The sequence below is a fragment of the Falco punctatus genome (assembly GCF_963210335.1).
Source record: "Falco punctatus genome assembly, chromosome: 6".
NCBI lineage: Eukaryota > Metazoa > Chordata > Aves > Falconiformes > Falconidae > Falco > Falco punctatus.
The window spans coordinates 45,151,338-45,173,326 of record NC_137585.1 but is presented as its reverse complement, the minus strand read 5'-3'; the positions used below and the strand labels follow the sequence as shown (position 1 = coordinate 45,173,326).

Here is a 21,989-nt window from a genome sequence, read left to right as displayed (position 1 = left end):
GAAAAGTTACTTGAGAACATGCCGGGACACCGGGAAAACTTGAAACAATGGATTGCCCCGAGATAAGCCACATCCTTTGGAATCTGAAATGCGTGATCCTGTCCTCCCGAGACATGGAGCAACCTGCTGCTGTGTGGTGTGGGTTTGGCCGCTGGGCACTCAGGCTGGCCCGGGGCTGTGTGTGCAGATGCAACGCACCCGGCCACGTTGGCCTCAGCGCACTGGACAGCAGGAGCCTCGGGCTCTTGCATTTAGTATTAATAAAGTGCGTTATAATTAGCACTAAATACCTTTCGAGATCAGGTTCTATTTTAACCTGAGAACAACTTGTAGCTCTGACGGTGTGCCACAGCTTGCAGGAGCAGGGAATTGCTCCTGGAACAGGTGTAATTTGCTCCGGGAGAGGTTTGCTTCGCTACGGGCAGCCGGAGCGTTGTGGCCGCGTACGGTGTTCAAGCCCCGGACCGGCGTGGACCAAACGGCTCCCCAGTGCCCGGAGCCGGCCGGCGCATGAAGCCTTCCGGCCCGAGTCTCCCTGCCCCCCGGGAGGGGAGCGACCCTCCGCCCTGCCGCGGCCCGGCCGGCTGGGCAGCAGGCGGCTGCAAGCGGGGCCGGACCCGCACCCGCGGCCTGCTTTCCGCGGCTGTGGGCGCCCGCGCAGCGGGAGCGGGGGCCGCCCGGAGCCAGGCGCCCAGCTCGGTCCCCGGCCCTCCCGGGGCAGGCGGCCCCTCCGGCGGGCGGGGGGGGAGGGGGCTGCCCGCGGCCGGGGAAGGGGCCGGGCGGCGGGGCCGGGCCTCCCTCGCGGCCGCGCTGCCTCGTGGCGGGCGGCAGCCCTCGCGCCGCCGCTCCGTGTGGGCAGGCGGGCGGCGCGCGGGGAGGGCGGCCGCGCCCGCGGGCTCTGGGCATGGCCGCGCCGTGAGGGGCGGGAGAGCGCGGCGCCGCGGCGGGGAGTCCCCGGCGCCGCCTTGCCCAGCATGCTGCGGAAGGTAAGGGCCCCCGCCGCTGCCCCGCCGGCCGCGCACACCGGAGCGGGGGCCGGTAGCGCGGGGCCGCCGCCGAGCTCCCGGCGCCGCGACCGGGCGCCGAGGCGAGGAGGGAGGGTGGGCAGCGGCGTGTGCCCGCCGGGGCCCCGCCAGGGGGCGCCGCGGCGCCGGGAGCGGCCCCCTCGGGTCCGGGTGCGCCCGCCAGGGCGGCCGGGGGCCGGGGGGCGGCGGGGCGGGCGGCGGGAGCCCGCCGGGCGCTGTCCATGGTGGGGCGGCGGGGGGCGGCGGGGGGCGGCGGGCCCGGTCGGGCGAGGCCGGCCAAACTTTGCCGCTCCGGCCGGCGGCGCCCCGCGCGGGCCGTGGCCGGGCGGGAGCTGCCATGGCTGCCTGCGGCCGGCAGCGCGGGGCGCGGCGGGGCCGGGCTGCGGGTCTCCCCGCTGGCTGCGCGCCCGGCGGCGGCGGAGGAGGCTCGGCCGGGCGGCGCAGGGTGGGCGCCCGGGGCCGCCCGGGACTGCCCGGGGCGGGGGAGCGCCGCGCTGCCCGTCGGCCGCGCAGAGGGACCGGCGGCCCGCGTCGCTCCCGGCCGCCGCCGCTGTGCCTCGCACGGGCCCTGCGCGCCCGGACCGCGGGCGGGGAGAGGCTGGGGAGAGCGAGCAGCTCTTGGTTTGCGCGCTGGGCAGCGGCGCGGTTTATTCTGCGCGCAGGCGAATGCAAGACTCCGATGGTTGGTGAAGCCGCTCCTAATAGCGTTAGAAAAACAGCCTGAAGGTCTGAGCCGAGGGGAGAGTCCTCCTTCCCACAGCGGCACCGGACCCCACTTCGGATCCCCAACCAAAGGCTGTTAAAGTCAGTAGAGTCCTTTCCCTGACCTGAGAGGGTGTGCGTACAGACCTTCCAGTGCTTATCACAATTTCCAGTACTCCTTCCAAAAGGCAAGCTTTCCTTCTAGGTCCACCTGGGCTGCTTCCTATCATTGCTTGAAACTGGCTGTAACAGGGAAGTGCCAGTGGAGAAGGAGTGTTATAAAAAGAATGAGTCACATAACTGCTCAGGCTTCTCGTCCCGCTGTTGTTCTTCTCTTGCTCTCATTGTGTGATGTCTTCCCAAATTCTGTTGTTACAGCTTCAGGTCTGCTAGCCTGAGTGCACAGTAGCTCAGACAACTGGAGTAGCCAGGCATCCCTCAAAATTTGTGATAAAAGGTGTAGGAAGTCTCTAACCTCGCTATGTGGTGAGTGGGGTGGTTGGAGTCCATGGTCCTCTCCAGCGCTTCTGAGCCACTGATCTGGGCTCTGATGGCTGCACTTGGTTTGGCAGAGCCCGAGTGACACAGAACAAACAAGGTGATTTAGGAATTCCCTTTGTTCTGGAGACGAACCCTCTGCATAGCCAGACTCCTGAAGCCCGACATTGCTATTCTGTTTTTGCAAATATTCCCAGAGCAGTATTTTATGCTGTTAGTGTTAATTATTATGTAGTTATGATACAGTTTGGACAGGCTGGGTAAGAGAAAGCTGATTAATTCTATCCTTGCATTGTGAATTATGTGGAACAAATGTATCATTTGCATTGTACCTTCTTCCACTGCCTGTCATACTCCTTTGCTTACAAGGAGGGGGAGTGCAGAGATGGTCAAGATTTGAAATTGAGGGTTTATTAAAGGTCAAGATGACCTCGGGGATTGTGGATACAAGGTATTCAAGCCTTGTTTCTTTTTCATACTATTTCTGCTGCTGGCGAAGGGCTGAATCAGGGCTTGAGGGTTCGTCTACGCTGGCAGCCTGTTCTGTGTTGCACACGCATGAGCTGTCCATTGCAGACTGACCTCACTGTGAATTATGGGCCACCTGTGCTAAATTTCTCTGCTGCATGAGAACTATAGTGGTGCCAAGAGAAGTTAAACTAAGATAACTTCAGCTTAAAAATGGTAAAAATTGTAATCCCTAGTTCTTAGGCAACACCTTAGAGTTAATGAAGGCTGCATGATGGACCGTCATGAAAAAGGGAATCTCCTTTTAGGCAAAAGGAGCAAGAAATAAAAAGAAACAAAATTGCAGCCCTCATTTTGGATCATGAGTGCCCAGATCCTACTCTAGGTATCCCATTGTACAACCTTCCTCCTGAGTTCATGGATCAGATCCTTAGCATGTCTTGGAAAAACAGTAGTCATGTGTGCAACCAACAGTTAAAATTAATTTCATGCTGTGGCTCTCTAGGCTGGCGTGTGAAACCTCGGTGTCGATTACATTGTCTCCTCTTTATTCTCTGCTCTTCCAGAGGATTTTCTACCATTTGTGACTTAGCAACCCCTTTGTGCTTTTTTATCTGTCAGGAAGGGAAGATAAAATAGGGAGAAATGCCCAGTTTTGTATTGTTCTGCCTGTCGCGTGATTTTATGGCTGACACAAGGAAGCCTAACACTGGGGACCTCTCTGACTTTGCTGTCCCTAAATGCCCTTGATGTTTCATTGATTGCTTCAAAAATAAACTAAGCTGGAGAGGACTTGTCCACAGAGATAGAAAGCTGAAATGCTTGCACAGGGTTTAGTATGGGTCAACAGCTCAGTGTTAAATCCACACTTTCCATTTGGATCAAGTTTTCCAGTGCCATCTGTGCTTGTAAAGGAGCAGTAAGTAGAAGAATTTTCAGATGTCTCAGAAGCACAGTAGAAACCTAGGTTTTGTTGCCAGAGCTAGATGAAATAATGTCCTTGCCCTTTCTTTTGGGAGTGTACTGAATTTCAACTCTAATGTGGAGAAAATGGACCTGTGAGGATGGGTGGAATCAGTGAAATGTTAGTGTCTTGGTGGAGCTGCTGCTGAGCTGTGTGTGTGAGGTGGGCTTTGGTTTTCCTAAGCTGAGCCCTTGGCTCCTCAGGTGAGATGTCTCTGTGGGGAGCCTGCCTGCTCCCTGTGCTTTAGTCACTGAAACAGGGTGAAGTCCTTCAGGGAGTGGTGACCTGAAGCCAGCAGTAGAACGCAGGTGCTGCAGCTTCAAGAGTGACACAGTGATGCTCTGTGCAACCTCCTTTGCACTTTTGCTCACCAGTGCAGAGACACATCTTAGACAGGTGACCCGCCATGTGTTCCTCAGGTCCCCGCTGTAGTCTGTGGAGGAAAGCAGAGTGGCTGGGGCTAAGTTGGCACTGTATGCATCAGAGCTGTACAGCATGGAAGAGAGACCACCACGGGAAGGGATGGGCAGTAGCAGGATGCTAGCCCGCTGCTTCAGGGCTCTCTACTGAACCTGGAGCCTAGCTCAGCAGCTCTTACCCAATGTTGCTGCCAGGGAGCAGTTTAGACCTCTCTGCCTGCCACCCCTCGCCCTTCTTCTGGCCTCTCCAGCTACGTATGTCCAACTTGTTCTTCATGAAGGGAGTGCTTTCTAAAATCCTCTGAGTGCTAGTGAGGCTGAGGTTTCCCAATTATCCTAATGCCTTATTTGAGATGCTTTACAGGAGTTTCATCCTTCCAGAGAGCACGCCTCCCTTTCTTGTCTCTACACACTCTTTTCAGGTTGGAGAAAGACAATGGCTCTATGCACAGTTTCCTGGCCACCACTGCTTTTCCTCCCTCTTCAAGCTGTCAGAACAGTTAAAGGTGACATAGGCATTTCCAAGTACTTTCTTGTTTGTATGAATACATATTTTAAGAACATAATTGTGTAGTATCTAGGTGCTGCACCTGGATGTATAGCTAACATCAGCTGGGGTTGATCCACTTGATTTTGTTCCAGGTGATCTGATTATTTTCTTCCATATGCCCCTTGCTTTTTACTCATTTTCTTATTAGTAAGAAAGCACTAATGCATATATAAGCAGGAAGAAAATCCCTGAGGTTTTTTCCTGTTTTTACATACCTCCCTCTTCCCGGTCATTCGAATAAAGTAGATTGATGTTCTAGTTCATAGAGACAAGCTGTCTATTAGACATTGCAGGAAGGCGGTAAGAGAGTTAAGAGAGGAGAGACTACATTTCCAGGCAACGGATGGAAAGCCAGTTCTCCAAACCTCAGCAATCTTGTCTCTTTGGACTTGTTTCGCTCGGCTTCTCTTGCTACATGACCTACCTGTCTTAATTGACCATATTAGGAACTAATTTATTCAGCCTCAACAGTCTTCTACCAGATCACTAAAGTACATATTATATATAACTTCTCATTCTTATCTCCTTTTATTATAATTTTGAATAGCAGCTCTGTGTATCTTGTTCATTTTCGCTAGGGAAAACAAATTCACATGTCAAATACTGCTGGTGTTATTTCTTCAGGCAAGATGTACTCACACTTGGAAATGAATGGAAATCAAAAACATCAAGAAATTAGCATTTAGGGACAACAAAAAGAAGAAATTAGTATGGGCAGTGTATACTGAAAATCCGGGCTGGGCTAAATAAAGTGTGTAATAAAGATGAAATTGCGTATTATTTCTGTTTGTATTATATATCATTTAATGTTCTTAGGTGTCTTTTGGCTCTGATGCTCAGTAATCAGTAGCTCCTCTTGTAGGTACAAATGAGGAGGGAAAAGGCACAGCCTTGCTTGGTAATTCTCGGTTCAATTCGTAAGATAGTTAGGAGGGACATATATACCTTGGCAGATACAGAGCAGTGCTGCATCTTGCTATAAATTTTATTCACCAGATGTTTGAGCGGAATGAAAGCTTTATTTTTAACCAAGTTGTCATTGTCTGGTCTTTACAACTTGTTGGGCAAAACTGCACATACTGGAATAACTTGGGCTAATGGGAATGGGTGGCACCATAGCTCTGCTGGGGCAAAAGAAGTGCCATTTTAGTATTTTTAGTTGTCTGGAGATTGTCTCCAAATACTACATAGCACTGTCAGTCAACAACTACATTTCAGGGTTGAGGTAATAGTGAGATTTTCTTTATTCAGCTATTTTGGCTACCCTTGGGGAATATAAAATGTGTCAGCAATTAAATCCATGACAACAGATAACTTAAACATTAGATTTAGCCAAGCTAACATGCAGACAATTTAACTGGGTAAGACGCAGGCCACCCTAGCATGAGGGAGCACTGAATAAATCCTTGCTCCGAACACAACAGAGTGGAGCTTTGAACAGGGGCTTCTGACTGTCAGGAGAAACAGGACAGACAGGCAGTCGGAGATTTCAGCTACAGCTTGGGCAGGCTGTGACTGGGGCAGGTTTAAGTGGGTTTTAGTGGATTTTTAGTTAATTTAGGTGTCTGGAGGCGTTTAAGTGCCTAAAAGATTACATGATGTTTGAGTGAGGATTTCGCTGGGGTATCAGTATTGGTTTTGAAGGACTAAAGATAAGAGGATTTCCTGCTTTACCTCAAGCACTCCTGTTTGCTAAAGCATTCATCTTTCCCATCACTGCTTCTGCTGTATTTTTTTCGTGACTGAACTGATTAGCAGCAGGATCCATCTCTGCCAATGGTGCCTGTGATGCAAATACAGACTGAAATACAGGGCTGGAATTTCCCAGTGCTTGAAAAGACTTGAAACGGTAGCGAGGGAGTAAAGGGGACCAAGGCAATGAAGCTGAGGCTTCAGGCTCATGGTGGTGTGTGCTGTGGCAGGCAATAGATGGTGGAAGGGCAATTCATTCTGCTCTGCAATGTAGACTAGGGTTTTTAAAAGGTAGGCTGGTAATTCTGCAGTTTTGGGGGTCTTAAAGTTGGAAGTGTCATTGTGATATAAATACATGTCAATGGGCTGTCTCAAATATATCTGCCATCTATTTAAAATCTCTGACCTAAAATTTATTTTCTTAAGATTCTAGAGTAAAATTATTTGAAGTTGGGCAATAAGGAGCCAAAATCTAATAGAAAGTCAGCGAGGTTTATGTATCGAAGTCCCTGGGTTCACTTTTGAAAATGGGATTTAAATGGCTGATGTGCTTTCAACTGTCTTTCTTAGTGGTGGTATTTTTATCTGCCACCTCTGTCAATAAGCGGAGAGGAGAGCGAGGTGAAAATGGCATGGGGAGGAAGAATTAGAGCGACTGATCGTTCACTGTCTGTCAGCAGAAGAACCGGAGCCATCAAATGAAACTGTCAGGCCCCAGGTTCAGAGAAAAACAATGTGCTCCCTGTTTAGCTGTGCAGCTCCTTGCCATTGGGCATTGTGGGGGGCATGAGTTCCATGGATTCAAAAAACAAGCGGGCAAATCCAAGAAGGATACTTCAGAAGTCCCTGAGTACAAAATTAACACCGCTGGCTCAGAAAGCCCTTGGCCTGCAGATCCCCAGCAGCTGGGAAGTATTCCAGGGAGCAGCATTACACGAGTATTCTGGTCATGAGAGTCTTCCCAAGGCATCCAGTGTTGGCCACTGCTTCAGCCAAGATACAGGCATGCATTTAATGAGAGCCAGTATGCTTCTTACAGTCCAGCACCACAGAACCGAGCTTTTTTTTCTCCCGAGGTTGCTTCTGAGATATTGACCCTGTTGGAGTCATACTGTTCATTGAGCAGGTCAGCTGAGAAATGTTTTATGAGTTTATGTCATCTCAGAGAACGTGTGCATACTTAAGATTAAAGCAGTGGGAAAACAAATGGAGGAAGATTAAAATCTCTTAAACAGGTTGGCTTCATTGAACTAAAACCAGAAGGATTTTCTTTTTTAAGTCATTTCTTGTGTTTGTGACTCCCATTCAGGGCAATGATAGGTCAGAGTGGCTGGTTGCATGTTTCCTGACAGCTTGCCTGTGCCAGGACCAAGATTTCCCTGTCCTCATGTTCTGAGGTGAGGATGAAGCAGATTCTAGCACAACAGACACAAAAAAGGACAGTTAATACCTTTTCCTTTTCCTCTGTATGTTCCCCACTGCTGGAACGTTGTCCTGGTGAGAAGACAATAAAATCTTTGCTTTAAAAAATATATATGAAAAAAAATCTCCAAACAGACATGGAAAAAAAGGGGGCAGATGAGCTGACTGACCTTTTTGGCTCTGAGGAAAGGAGGGAAATTTTGCCTCTCTTAACAAAGATGATTTCCAGGTCTGCCCAGTGATAAAACTGCAATTTCCAAAGGGTTTCTCCTTTCAATTGTTCGGGTTATGGCAGAGCAGTGAAATAAATGGAGTTAATAGGTTCACCTTGATATGAATTCCTGGTAAGTAAGCCACGTGTGACTATTTTTTCCTGTCAGCCCTTTCTGCAGTAGTTAGCAATTAGTGCAAAAATGGATTTCTTCAGTCTGCTGTTTTGCTGTGTAGCAGAGGTTAGCAGAGGTACATTTAGAAATTGGCATCAATGGTTTGTGTTTTGGTCTCCATGGCCGCCTGTTTCGCCTAAGAGAAGCAGCGAGTCCTCTCGGGTAAGGATGTAGCTGGTGTGTCCGCCCAGCGCATCAGACAGTAACACCCCTTTTCCAAATAACTGAGCTGAGACTGAGCAAATCTGGAATTTCCTGGACCAACCAGTTCATTTGATATTAGATACTGTGTAGCTTGATAATGACTGAGGTGTCTTTAAGTTATAATATCTAACTAACTGTTGTAGCATCTCGAGTACTTTGTGGTGGGACTTGGAGGCCAAACGTTTCAGACCCGCCGATGACTGTGAACTGTTAACCCCTGTAAAACTATATTAATAGTTTTTCAGTTGGAAATGGTTGCACTTTTCTGGTCTGTGCACCGTTTTGTGAAGCCTCTGTAATAGTTTGCAAACAGCACAAAGCATTCAATGTACCTCCTCCTTGCTGCCTGAGGAGTAATTGCCATCTTCAGAGGGTCAGTGGCACCGACCTGTAGTCCTTGGTACGATGATGCCTCCCCTGAAACAGGTTGTGTGGGTCAGTGGCTTGGGCTTTGGGCTTGGTTAAACAGGTATGCTGTTTTCACTGGGCTGTTGAACTTGACATGGGATTTTTTTGGCAAATTTATTTGATCTTTTTCTGCTACTGTCTGTCTTGAGCGTGTTGTTGTTGGAGAAACCTTTTGTTTCATTAAAGATTAAGTAAGACTTCCAAAAATCTTTGATAGTCTGTAGTTGTAAGGTGAAAAGTGGCTAGGGCTCACCTTTTCTGCCCTACTACAACATCTGTACATGCCCTGACAGATCTCATGTGGCTTTAGGACGTATAAAATAAGGACACTGGCTCGCTGGTCACTGTTTTCCTGCTTCTGAACAATTGATCTTAAGCTATTGTATTTAATGTAGTGGAGCCTGACCTTGAATGCCAGAAACCATCATAAAAGGATATGCTTCACTGGCCTGTATTATTTTCGTCTAATCTGATTTTAATAGAAAATAAGGTTCTGATTTAAAAGAAAAAAACACCACAGAAAAGATATTTCTGCTGAAAATATTGATTTTTTTCCCCTGAAAAACTAACCTTTAGTTGAAAAAAACAGCTTAAAGCTCTTTATTCTCAATGGAAAGTCAAAAATCTTTTCCAGAAGGGGAAAATATATTTTTTTTTCCCAACAGCAGTATAGTATTAATGCTTGGTAGTTTTATTCAGATATTCTACCCTTTTTTTCTAAATGAATTAGTATTTACATCTGTTTTTTCTTTTTTTCTTTTTTTAGTTGTTCTTGGATATTTGCCAGCATATAATTATTCATACCAGTAATTGAATTTGCCAGTCTCCCAGTAGTTCTTCCTTTTCAGATGCTCTAAAAACTGTTCTGTTACATGTTCTCTTTGTCTTTTTGTCTTTTTCAGCTTATTTCTGGGAAGCTGAATAAACACACTTTTTAATGCATTTCAATTATCTTGCTTTTGTCAAGATATATTTTCAGGTAACACAATTAATTAAAACTCCATTAACCATTTCAAAAGGACATATCCCCTAGTGGCAAGCCTTTGTTACTGGCCTACTTGAGTTAATGAGTGCAAATGGATGTATGATACATATTGACTTGCTAAGAAATAAAGAGGGATTTTTGTCCTTTTTCTTGTTTTTTTTTTAATGTATAAAGGAAGCCTGAAGAGATACCCTTTCCATTGCTTTTTACCATTTAGATTCAGTCTGTTCAGGTCTTCCTGAGAGTTAGATTGCAGGGCTATTTCATTATTTTAAAAAAATAAATTTTTTAAAAATTCTATTCTAATTTGGTTTTTGTTGTTGAGAGCAGGGCTGTTTGTACAGACTTGGGATGCCTTCTCAGTAAACAGATTACTTCTGACCTTTCGTAAGGTAGAACTGGGACAAGTTTTCTAAGCTTTTTGCTGTTTGCATCTACTCTCAGCAAAGATATAACCATGCCCAGCCTTACAGCTGAGAAGCTGTGTCCGGCCTCAGAGACTTTTCTCCTTCTGCTGCCAGAATGACCTGGCATCCCCTGCTATTCCGTTCCCACTGGAGCAGTGAGTCCTTGAGGATGCTTGTTCAGGCCAAGGAAAAGCTCAGGTAGACAGAGTTGTTTTTCTGCACTGCTTTGCAACACAAAGAAAACTTTTCAGAAAGGGCTACTTTCACCGCCACTTGCTGCTGCCAGGTCAGCTGCTGCTCTGGGAAAACTGGGTTTTTGTGGCTTGTAGAGCACTTTCATGGGAAGGCAGCTGAGCACAGACTACCTTGATGACGGGAGGGAGCAGAAAAAAGGTCCTTCTGCAGAGTGGTAAGTGCTATGTTACATTAATAAAGTTTGGGTTTTTTAATTATCAAGGAAAAGTGTAGCCAGAGAGTTTTCTGGGCTGTAACCCTGAGTGCCATCATTGCAGAAACTATGTAAAATGAGTTGAGGTATGTATGCAGAATAAAATGTCCCCAGCTTTGGGTGATAAGAGAAGCCATAGTTTCCTGACAGTCATTTATCATTGCTCCAAAAGCTTTTTTTAATCAAGAGGATTTTTAAACTTAGCCTTACAACAGATGACTTCTTCTAACTGCTGTTTTCAGATCCTAAAAAGCAGGAGTGCAGCTTTAGCAAGCAAGAATGTGTATCTGCATACGTAATACTTTGGTAATTCACACATGTTGGGAGAAAAAGAACAGGTTTATATCCTAATAGCCTGACGTACCCATTGTAGAGGTGGAGTGAGTAGTCAAGACTTTTGTACTTGGCACCTCTGCTGCCAGACTCTACAGAAATTGGAATACTTGGAATAATTAGAGAATGACGAAGTTACTTTTATTCAGTATGTCTCTTACAGAAATACGGCAATGGTGGAGAATAAAGAAATTTTGAATCGCTGGTCATGGATAGTGATCTAATGTAAATCCCGAGGCAGGTTAAGTTAATGTATTCTTGGCATGGTGCCTGGAGTAGGGTGTGGGGGGGAAGGGATGGGAAAGGATGAATCAGCTCTGATGTTTTGCAAGATCCTGCCTTCTAGTTCAATATTGTCTTGTTTTCTTTGCCTGAATTTATTCCTGACAGGTGGTGACAGAATGTTTTTATTAAAAAAAGGCAAATACCTACCTAGAATCACAGAAATAATATAAAATCTCCCATGGAAAACCACTCAGTATTCAGACTAACAAGTGGCCAAATTCTCTTCACCAGTTCTTTAAAGCTTTGGCATTCCTCATTGCTACCCCAGACCCCTTTCTTCTGGGCCCCATCACCCAGCAAGGCAAGGACAAGCGCAGACAGGCTGTATCGCTTGCTGCCTGCCCCTGCCTAGGGGGGGAATGGCTGCCTGTGGGAGGCCTGGTTGGCCACGGATCTTAGCACTCTTTTGCTAGAGCCTCTGAGGTTAGGGTACAGTTTTAAAACTACTGTCAAGAGAGGGTAAGCTGGTGCTTTGGCAAGCCAGGCGTAGGAAGCACTCCCACAACAATGCCACTGTAAGAATACATGTGACTAGCACTTGCAAAGGGTGCTTGTTCCTCCTTTGTTCGTGGCTGGTGGGGCCAGGGTAGATCCTGATGCTCAGGGAGCAAACACGTGAAGTCTGAATCTGGACCGTGAAGTCTGAATCTAGACCGTCTGGGTGGTGCCTCACCTCAGATGTCCTCGAGAGCTGGTTGCTCAAGTTTGTTGGAGCCTGTGCTGCTTGCTGTGGTTTCCCAGTTGTGATTCCCCAGTGAATCTGAATGAGAATGTGGGTCACTGTCAGACTGCAGCACCACGGAGATAGAGGAGAAATGACTGTCTGTACCTGAGCAAGGTCGGCAGTCCACCAGATAGCTACTATTGATGGCTTCAGGGCCAAGCGACTGTGTGTGGCCTGGGTCTCCATGTATAGAGCGGGACAGGGGAGAGGAAGAGGACTGCCTGATGAACCAAGGGCTGTTGTCATGAGTCTCAGCAAAGCCGAGCACACTGGAGGCAGTTTTTAATTGCTGGTTCTGGTGTGCTGAACAACCACCTCCAGAATAGCCTGCCTGTAACAAGTGCCCAGGTGTTCAGGCTGGGTTTACTGTTCTCTATGGTAACTAAATTTAAACAGAATATAATTTAGAAACAAAAGACAACGAATCACTAAATCAGAGGGAAGAATGACATCAAATCAAATGAGGAAAAAGTAATAATTACCCCAGGCTAATAACAATCAGTTCATTTGTTCTTTGCTTCTGGAGCCCATTTTGATTTCCTAAGTGTGTTTTTCTTCCTTGGCACTGCAGCTGTCAGGGTTTTGAAAGTATATGTGTGTTCTCAAAATTTTTGCTGTGCTTGAGATCAGCATTGTTAACTTTACTTGGCCTGGTGTTTGGTTCAGTCCCCTGAGCCTATCCAGAGGTCAGCTTTGGCTGTCCCACAGGGCAGATTTTGGCAAACAGCTTTAGAGATGCTAATAGGGGTGTTGGAAGGGGAGAGGTACCACAGAGATAAGTGTGCATTAGAACCAGTTGCCTTGATGGATCTTGTTGCTTGTAGGACTTCTCATCTTCACAGTATATATAAGCATTAACGAATCCTCATGACACCGCTATGAAGTGATGTAGAAATGTATTATAGCTACGGTACATGAGAGGGCAAGAGATAAAATTTTCTTGTGTAAGGCTTACCAAAGAAATGGAGGGGAAAGCCAGTAGTTTTAGAGGACTGTCTTGGCCAAGACAAGTAGAATTTGTCTTTCTAAGACACTGCATTGTAAAAGCATGCACTTTTACATGCATCAGTGCTCTCCTGAATAAAGAAATGTTCCTAAACTAGTGCTTGGGAAACCAGTGCAGTTTTGAAATAGCTGAATGATTCTGCGGGGAAGAGCTGTCAGGTTTTTGTATCTGTTACTGAGCATACTAAGGTTTTCCATTCTAATAGGATTTAAGATTAGAGCTTGTTTAGCAATTTCAGTCTTTTCTCATGCAGTTTCTCCTTCCCCATACCTCTATTTGAAAAAGAGGATGGAGGAAAGGGAAACGGATGGCACCTCCAGAATATATGAGGAGTGGTGCTTGGGTCCCCGGGCAGCGGATGGGAGGAGAGTGAGCAGCTGAAGGAGGTGGCTCAGGGCTGAAGATGCCTGACAGGTCTGTTGTGGCTGTGAAACTCCAGCTAGGGAAGGAGGCACTGCTGGGACCTTCAGGGGTCCTTCTGCTAGTTCTGCTGGAGCATCCTTGACTAGGCTCTGTAGGTCCTGAGCTTTGTCTGTTCCTGTTGCCTGTTATCATCACCCTTTGTAGCCAAAACCTTTTCAGCGTAATTCCACCCTTGCTGCATCCACCTCCTCCCATCTGTATTTGTTCTCTGCTCCTAGCAGCTCCTTGGCAACCTGCCGCATGAGATATAATCTGCAGCCTCACTTAGAGAATTACTCTGACCTCCTCTGTATTGCAGACTACTTCTGCTTCACAGGGCTTAATCCTGCAAAGAGCTAAACTCAGCTTAAACTAGGCACCCTTAGCTGAGACTGCCTTCCCTCAGGTGGATTTATAGTTAAAAGCAGCACATGTGGAAGTACATTAGCAACTATAGGGTAGAAATCAGTATGACGAATTGAATTTTTCTAGCTGTATAAATTCTAATTCTAGCTGTATAAAAGCACTTTTCTGGGGGAGGGTCTTCTTTCATGAATAAAAAGCTAAGGTAAAAATGAAAGCCTGTTCAGTATTATTTGTCATGTATTTCTTTCACAGGTAGCACTGTCTTCTGATCAGTGGTCACTGAACATCATTCAAGATTTTATATATACATATATATATAGCATAAGTCTAGAGATGCATTGGGAGTAATGTTCTGTAAGACAAATACTTAGGTATAGTGAAGAACTAGGACACAGATAATTATGTTTCTGATCAAATTAAGTTTCTGCATACAGAAATATCCATGAAACAACCCTTCTGAGGCATTTCAAGTGGCATAGAGCTCACCAGCTGTATCCCTGCTGATTCTAATGCCCATTGCAACCCGCGTACTCTGAGCTCTACAGCCTGTCACGGTGACTTGGTCACAGAAAAGCTGGCTGGGTTCATGTGCTCACAGTAACATTGTTTCAAAAGCTGTAAAGGCCATTTTTCCTGTGCCTTGGGTTGCTCCATGATAGCCTCTTTATTTTCTGCAGGCGCTTCCCTTCTGCCCTCCTTCCAAAGGAGGCCTTCCCACAAATGTTGCCTTCTGCCCTCGATTGTACTGCTGTCCTTTTGTGGTCCATCCACCAGTGCTGCATCGTTTCAGACTTCCCTGGCATGCTCTGCAGCTCTGGCTTGCCTTCTCCTTGGTCCCTGTCTCCTGCTATGTGATGCTTGTGTAGCTTTCCCTGGTTCCCTCACCGCTACTCAGTTGTCCCCTTCTCCAGCTCTCAGTGCTGCTCTGCAGAAATCCGTGGTGCCAGATGTTTTCTTCACCCTCTCCTTTCACTGAGTCACACTTCTTTGCTGAAAGCCCCCTCCCCCCCCCCCCCCCCCGTCCCCAGCCCCCCCACGCCAGTGCCTTTGCATGGCGTTGCCCTGTGACAAGGGCTTCGTGTACAGGTCTCTCTCAGGTGTCTTATACTGCTAGGATGCTTTTTGGATAATGAGGTATGAAAGAGTGACACAATGTACTGAATGAGCTGGATTAGATTGATGTATCACCTCTAAACCTGTCTTCCTAAAAACAGAGCAGAAGCTGATGTCCCACATTTCGCTAATGCTGTATTTTAAGAATTTTTCTGTTAGCTGGTGGGACATAGTGCTGACCAGGAACTAGGCTTCGGTGATGCTTTGGCAGTTGCGAACCTCCCTATGCTCTCCATGGGCTTTTCCCAAGAAGGTGGGCTGATTGATTGGTAAAGCGATTTCCCCCTAGACTTTGATTGTGTGTCTCATGGGTTTTGTTTCCCCTTTTGAGAATGCCAGGGAGATACTACTAAGGGTGATGAGTGAGTCCGGTGCCTCGGTACTGTTGTGTACTTCTGCATTTGAGGTAAACACATGGGAATTAATTCATGCAGAGGAGTTCTGCATAGTCCATCACCAGTATATTAAAAAAGGGATATGTGAACTCATACACTGAGCTTGCTCTGTTTAAGTATCCTGCATTGCTACAACAGACTAAGAATTAGTATCTGCATGTCACATTTTTGTAGTACTAGTTTAAACTAATTGAGCTGTGTATGATTTGCCTTCTGGACTCTCACTCCTACTAAAAACAACTGATGATCGGTGCCAGTGTAAGTTAGACATGAGTAAAATGCTGTTCAGCGGAACAGCTTGAATAATGTAACAAATGGTGCCATTTTGCGTGCCTATTCAGAGCACAGAAAATCAATCTGCTTCCAAAGCTGGAGCCCTGCCACTTGATTTGTGGGTTTCTAGCAGTTTCAGACTTAAAGCCCAGTTTGCCTTATAGTTAGCATAATCATGCTGCCCAATTGTGGCATGTAAACTGCACAGATTTTGTTCAGGAATTACACTGTAGAAATACAGATGGGTCTGTTTAATGAGGTATAAAGCCTGTTTTTCAGGAAATGTGTAAACCTCAATTATCCATGCACCACAAGGGACAAAGGATAATTTTGATAATCAAGCTTTCAGAAAATGGCAGGAATATTCAATATGATAAGCATTAAGAATCATGACCTCATCTGGGATAACACAAGGCTTGGATAATTGAAGTGCTTCTGTACTGGATTCAAAGACCTTAATAGTATTTAATGTTTGGGCTTCACTTCAGTAACTGCTATTAGTATCCAGATCAAAAAGATCTGTAAGAGCCAAGTAGCTCCAAGTGCTTCTCACTGACACTGGTAGTCCTCAGTTACCTATTACTCAGGACAGAAAAGAAGAATTTGAAAGCCTGCTTCTCAAAGAGAGCCAATGTGCTATTTTTACACAGTGTATTTGCTGACTCAAAAAAAATATTAGTAGACTTAATTTTCTCTGAAAGTTGTATTTTAAAGATAAATCCTTTTTTAAAATTTTGTTAAGGTTTGGAGCTCAGAATGTTTTAGAATATTTTTCTTGCTCATTTAGAGTAAATCCCACTTCATTTGAATTAATTACTGCTCCTATGGTGATATTTGAAATAAAGACAATCTTGGATGCTCAAAAGAGGAAAAAAAAAAGACTAAAACTCATCATATGAGTCTTACTGATAGAATCTTATTAACTCTGCATGCTGATGTTCACAAGTTCCTCCATCTTTCTGCCTCCCACTGTTGCTGCCTTTTGGTTTTTAAATGCATTCAGGGTTTTTCAGACAACTCCGGCAAAAGTAAGCTTCACCTTACCTTGCCAGAGTGGTAGAGATAGCCCAAAATCATCTTGAGTCACTATGCTCTGAAGAGATCTGTTTACATTCTTGGTGTGGATTAGCATATTACCCTGTTTGAAGTACCAGTAAGTTTATAGTAAATAAGGACATACTCATGTTGTTATGGGTGGACCATTTTGGTGGCTCTCCAGCTGTTTTACTTGACTGCTTTGCATTCTGCCAGACTGTGTACGAGTGTGTCTTCTGCTCCACAGGCAGAATGAATAGATGAATCCAAACAGACAGATGCATGAATGAATGGATGTTGTTTGTCTGTTGAGATGCAGCCTGGGTCAATTCACTGGCAATTGCACATCCTGAATTCAGTCTGTAGCTGACCCTGCTTTGTTATTGCGCTGTGCAGTGCACTTGGAAAGGGGTCTGTGGCCCGTCCATTCTTCCACTGGCTTTTTGAACACTTTAATCCACTGGCTGAAAGGATGCCAGTGCAAGGTCACTATTGGGTTGTAATACTAGACCAAAAGTACCCGTGAGAAAGAAAATATCTAAGACCAGGCTCAGCTAGTTCTGCTGTGTCCCTAATGTGTTCTTCTGCACAGCATGTGGTAGCTGGGCAAGCCGTACTTTGTGGTAGAGACTGCAAAAATAACAGCGGTTTAGGACCTTGTACTGAGCTCTACAGTTCATAGTAAAGGGCTGCCTGAAAGCTGAGAAGTTCTTTGCAGTGCAGGAGACAGAAGATCAAGGGGCACCTGAACTCATGGCCTTGCTATTTTCAGATCAGTTGGACCCCTTACATGATGACCCTGCAGAAGGTCCTTCAGTCGGTGAGCATTTATCTTCTGACCCATTTCTTTTCCTTGTGCTATGAATAAGTGGCACTGCACGCTGACACACAGCCAGCATTGCATTCTCTGTGAATGCATAGGATATTTGGAAATTCAATCAGGTCCCTGTCTTTGCATTCGAGAAGATTTGTTAAGTATCAGTCTTGCACTATTCTCTCCCAGACTGTCATGATCTCCTGCCTTCTTATAGCTGTCTTTAGGTCCCTTTTGCCGTTCTTTTAAAGTGGTGCCAGCTGTACCGTGTTGTTTTACAACAGCAAATCAGTAAGTCACAGGGGATCTCTGTAGTTCATTTTACCATAACCACTATTAATTTCCTGTGACTCTGCTTGCAAAGCCTGCTTTCCCAAACTCTCTGCCAGTCTTGTCCTGCACATACGAAACAGAAAATGACTTCTTAGAAGTGTCTTTGTTGGCTGTTAATGTGGCACAGAAAAAGAGCAGAATCTTTATGGTATTACATGTTAGAGGACAATCAGTTGTACAAAGTGGAGGTGTGTTACACACAGAATCATACATTTTGAAATAGGCGGTGCAGTGCTTGAGAAAAAGTATCTGAGACATTTAACTTTTCAGCACAAAACTTAGCAATTTAAGAGTAAATATGTGAAAGTACATATGCCAACGATGTTAATCCTCACTATATCACTGAGGTTTCTGTTGGATCACTTTATTCACTTGATTTCTGCGGGAACTCTGTGTGTTCTTGTGGAGTATAGAAAATGCCATGGAAAATACTCGGAGGTAATGTTTCAAAGCAGTGCCACCCTATGGTTCATTTCAGAATAGAATATGCGGCTTCCCGCTCATGCAAAACACCGCGTGTATCTGGCTGGGCGCTCTAACTTTCTTAAATGGTCACCTTCTGTGTTTCTGATCACAGGGATCAGTGATGGCCTATACCTATCACTATCAGGACTAATTGCAGAGAAACAATGCAATTATTGGCCTGCTTCTCAAAGAAAAGCCGTTCCCTCTGTACAATTAACCATCGCAGTGCTCACATGGGCAAAAAATCCTGCCCCAAGTCCTTCCCTCCCAAGACTGCTTGCAGAGGTGCACGTGCAATTACTGTCCAGGGCTCCCATTTCTCCTGAGGTGTTGCACTCCAGCCCCATGTCACCATCTATAATCTTGATAGCTGCAGCGCATACTCATCGTACCTACCCCTGCAGTGCTGTCGTTCATGCCATGATAAATAATCACTGACTGGCCAAGAGCAGGAGGAAAGGCTTTGAAGTTTTGCAGCACTGTTGCTCACCTAGATCCCTGACCCCTAAGCAGAATGGGTTTCAAGGGCCTGGATGTGACCCGGCACCAGGGAAGACGATCTTAGAAAAGTCCTTGCAGAGGAAATTGGTTTTGGTCTCTTCCTGCTCTTTTTCCAGTTTCTGGCAGGATTAGCTGCTGCTTGCATGCCAAAAGATTGTCAGAGCTGCTTGGTTGTATGGCTGCACTGAAGTTCCTGAGAAGTCAATTACATATTGATGTATGCTCATGTGTTAATTACAGCTACTGGTGCAGCTTGGAGACCTCTTTTGTCCTCAGTAGCCATAACAGTTTGCAAATAATTCCGGTTAGACTGTGAAAGAAGGGTCATTGAATTACAGGAGAAAAGTCCTGGGGGGACTTTAATCAAATACTAGGTTTAAAAGTAGCAGTTTCTTCCAACAACTGCAATGCATACATCCCAGAAGTGAAATTAAGGAAAATGGGATTCTTCACTAACCTGTCAAATGCAGAGGAAATCCATTTCTTGGGGAAATTACTTGTGAACTGGGGTAGGAAGTGGCACAGGGGTGGATGTGGCAGGAGCAGCTGAAACTAGTTTTCAGCTGTTACCGCACTGCTGCTCTGCATTTTACACAACTGTCATCACTGCTGTTCTCAGTGTTGAGCTGCCACCGGTTGCCATGGGGTTAAAATAAAATAGGAGCCATTAGCCAGGCTTCGACTCCTTCTGTTGGACTAGTTTATTCATACTTAGTAGCCCTTTCTTCTTCCTTTTAGGCACATAGACACTACACAGCAGCTTTACTGAGCTTTGTGCAGAGTTGGTGAGCTCAGCATAACTGTGAAATTCCCTCAGATTCCAGCAGCAGTCTCATGTGTTGTGGAAGACAGTAAAGCTTAGTAGTGAAAACCTCATCATTAGTATTAGCTTAAATATAGCTGCTGCTATGAATTTAGCTTCTTCACAAAGGAATATATGTTAAGTCCTGTGGCTACAGGGAATACTGTAGAAACTCAGTTTCCTGTGGTCTTGAGCCTTTTCATTCGTAGACTTTTACAAATTAAATTATACTACCATTCCCTGTTCTCACCATGTATCTTATAAAATTTCTATCCTTTCTCATACAGCCTTTCTTCTGCCAAATATTTTGACAGCTATATGCAGGCTGCCTCATTTGACTGATCTGGCCAACAAAATCAAAACCTTGGCGTTCCCTCACTCCGGTTCTACAAAATACATGGAGAGCTCATCATATTTGAGATCTCCAGTATCTGCCTGATTAGTCTGAAATAAACATTAGAAATTTATTACAGACATATACACAGACTGATTCTGGAAATCTGATTTCCATAGGGAACCAGGCTAACTAAACCAAGTCAAAAGTATGGAAATAAAAAATAATGTAAGATGAAAATTATGAGACTCACAGACTTGGGTCAGGTTCTTGGGAATAGACAGTTACAGCTTTTCTGACAGCAATTTCAATGCCAGCAGCAATGCCATCAGCTGAGGGCGAGCGCATCTTGGAACAATTTTACAATGTATTTTGAATCATGTATTTCCAAATCACTTTGAAAAAACTGCGCTGTTCTGCCTCAGGGCATCCATAGCAACTTTAATATGTGATACTGGTTTGGCAGGCCTGTCTATGATTTACTCTTTTGCTTGATATTATTTCTGTATAGTCAATATTTCCCTTTCATTGTAATAAAGCTTTTTTTATATATATATCAAACAGTGATTGTATGTGTTATAAAAAAAGATTTATCCTAAATGAGAGAACTCACCGACAGGGAACTTACTATGTTTCTCTGTGCCCTCTATATAAACATTCAACAGCATCACCTGTACATGGAATGTATTCTTATTCCAATGCATGATGGATTTATTAGTGTCACACAAACTACTGGATATCAGAATTATATATATATGGGGAATTAAGTAACTGCCATGTTGGAGCAGTTTCTGGTAAATCATTTCAGTCAGATTCAGGTGACTTCAGACACATACAGTAGATCACACAAAATTCTGAAATAGCTAAACACTCCTGTGACCATGCGTAGCCTGCTGTGACAACCTGGTATGCCGATTGCAAGGGCCAGATGTCAGAGCTGCGTGCTCCCAGATTGCGGGGGCTAGATGCCAGACCTCCCTGCTCAACAGGCTTCTCTTGACATAAGCAGGAACCTTACTCGGCCATACAGGACCCTGTGACTGACAGGTGTATAGTTCTGATCATGTTCAGCAACACGTATGTTTGCTTTTATATGCACTCTCACCCTGCATTAGGTGAATGGAATGGTTTTACTCCTCCCGCTCTTTGTAAGAAAAGGGTTTAAGTTTTAGGAAAAAGGTTGACTTTCAAAAAATGAGTCTATTCTCATTAAAAATGTGGCATTAATGGAATAATTGTTAAGAGATTTGTCTTAAAATCTCCTTTGACTTGTTAGCATTTTAAGTGTGTAAATCTATTTTGTTATACGTATTTTTGAGACAGGAGTTACTGGTTTGACTTTTTCTTTTTATAAACACATTTTATGGAGACAGAAGGTTACTTTTATAAAATAGTTATTACCTTCAATACTACATTGCTGAATATGAGAGACAAAGAAAGAAGCTTTTCAAAGATTCTGCCAGGTTCTTTAATGCCAGGTTTTCCTATATGAAATAAAACATCTAGAAAGGATTCAGGATTATATAAGTAGAAAAAGTGGGTTTTAGTTTGCTTCTGAAGATGCACTTTCTGAGGCTGTACAAGGTCCCAAGTTCAGGAGGGCTCATAGTTGTAGTGAAACTCATGTTGTCAGCAAGGCGTTGCTGGTGAGTGTTCTTCTACAAAGAGTCTTCTGGTGGTTTTCTTCTATCTTTCCCACCTCTCCCTACTTTTCTTACCTCAGAAAGAGTAGTCTTTTGTCACTGTTGTTTGTTTTAATGTTCCCTGGCGTCTAACTATGGTTTCAGGCATGAAGTGGCAACATGCTAGTTTTCCAACCCTCTCACTGGTATTCATGGCCAGGTTTAAAGATGGGCTGATATTTACTTGCCTCCAACAGTAGCTGCAGGTCTACAGCATCTCCGATTGTCAGCCTTGAAGGTTTGCTTACACTTGTGTACAAAATCTGACCACTGTATATGTAGCTGAATATCGTTTTATTTCTCTGTGTTAGAAAATCTCTCAGCTTTGTGGAAGATGAGACTGAAAAGCATGCCATGTCTTACTAGTGTTTTTTACATCTGTCAGAGCATTGTCATTTGTGACACTTACACTGTGATCAGCTTCTAATTGCACCACCAGTAAATACTCATGGTTTATTTTTATGCTGTTTACTTTCTAATGCATTTGAAACCTTTGCATTTTTTCACACTTTTAACAGAGGATTGAGTTTTGGAAAATTTTATCTGTA

General features: G+C 45.0%; 1 protein-coding gene across 1 annotated transcript in view; it reads left to right on the top strand.

Moving 5' to 3' along the window:
* The first annotated feature begins 347 nt into the window (after positions 1-347).
* Positions 348-21,989, top strand: part of TMCC3 (transmembrane and coiled-coil domain family 3) — a 148,173-nt gene continuing 126,531 nt past the window's right edge. The window contains exon 1 of the mRNA XM_080392612.1: positions 348-986. Coding sequence (XP_080248738.1) covers positions 975-986 — 12 coding nt within the window. The 5' untranslated portion in view covers positions 348-974. The remainder of the gene's footprint in view (positions 987-21,989) is intronic.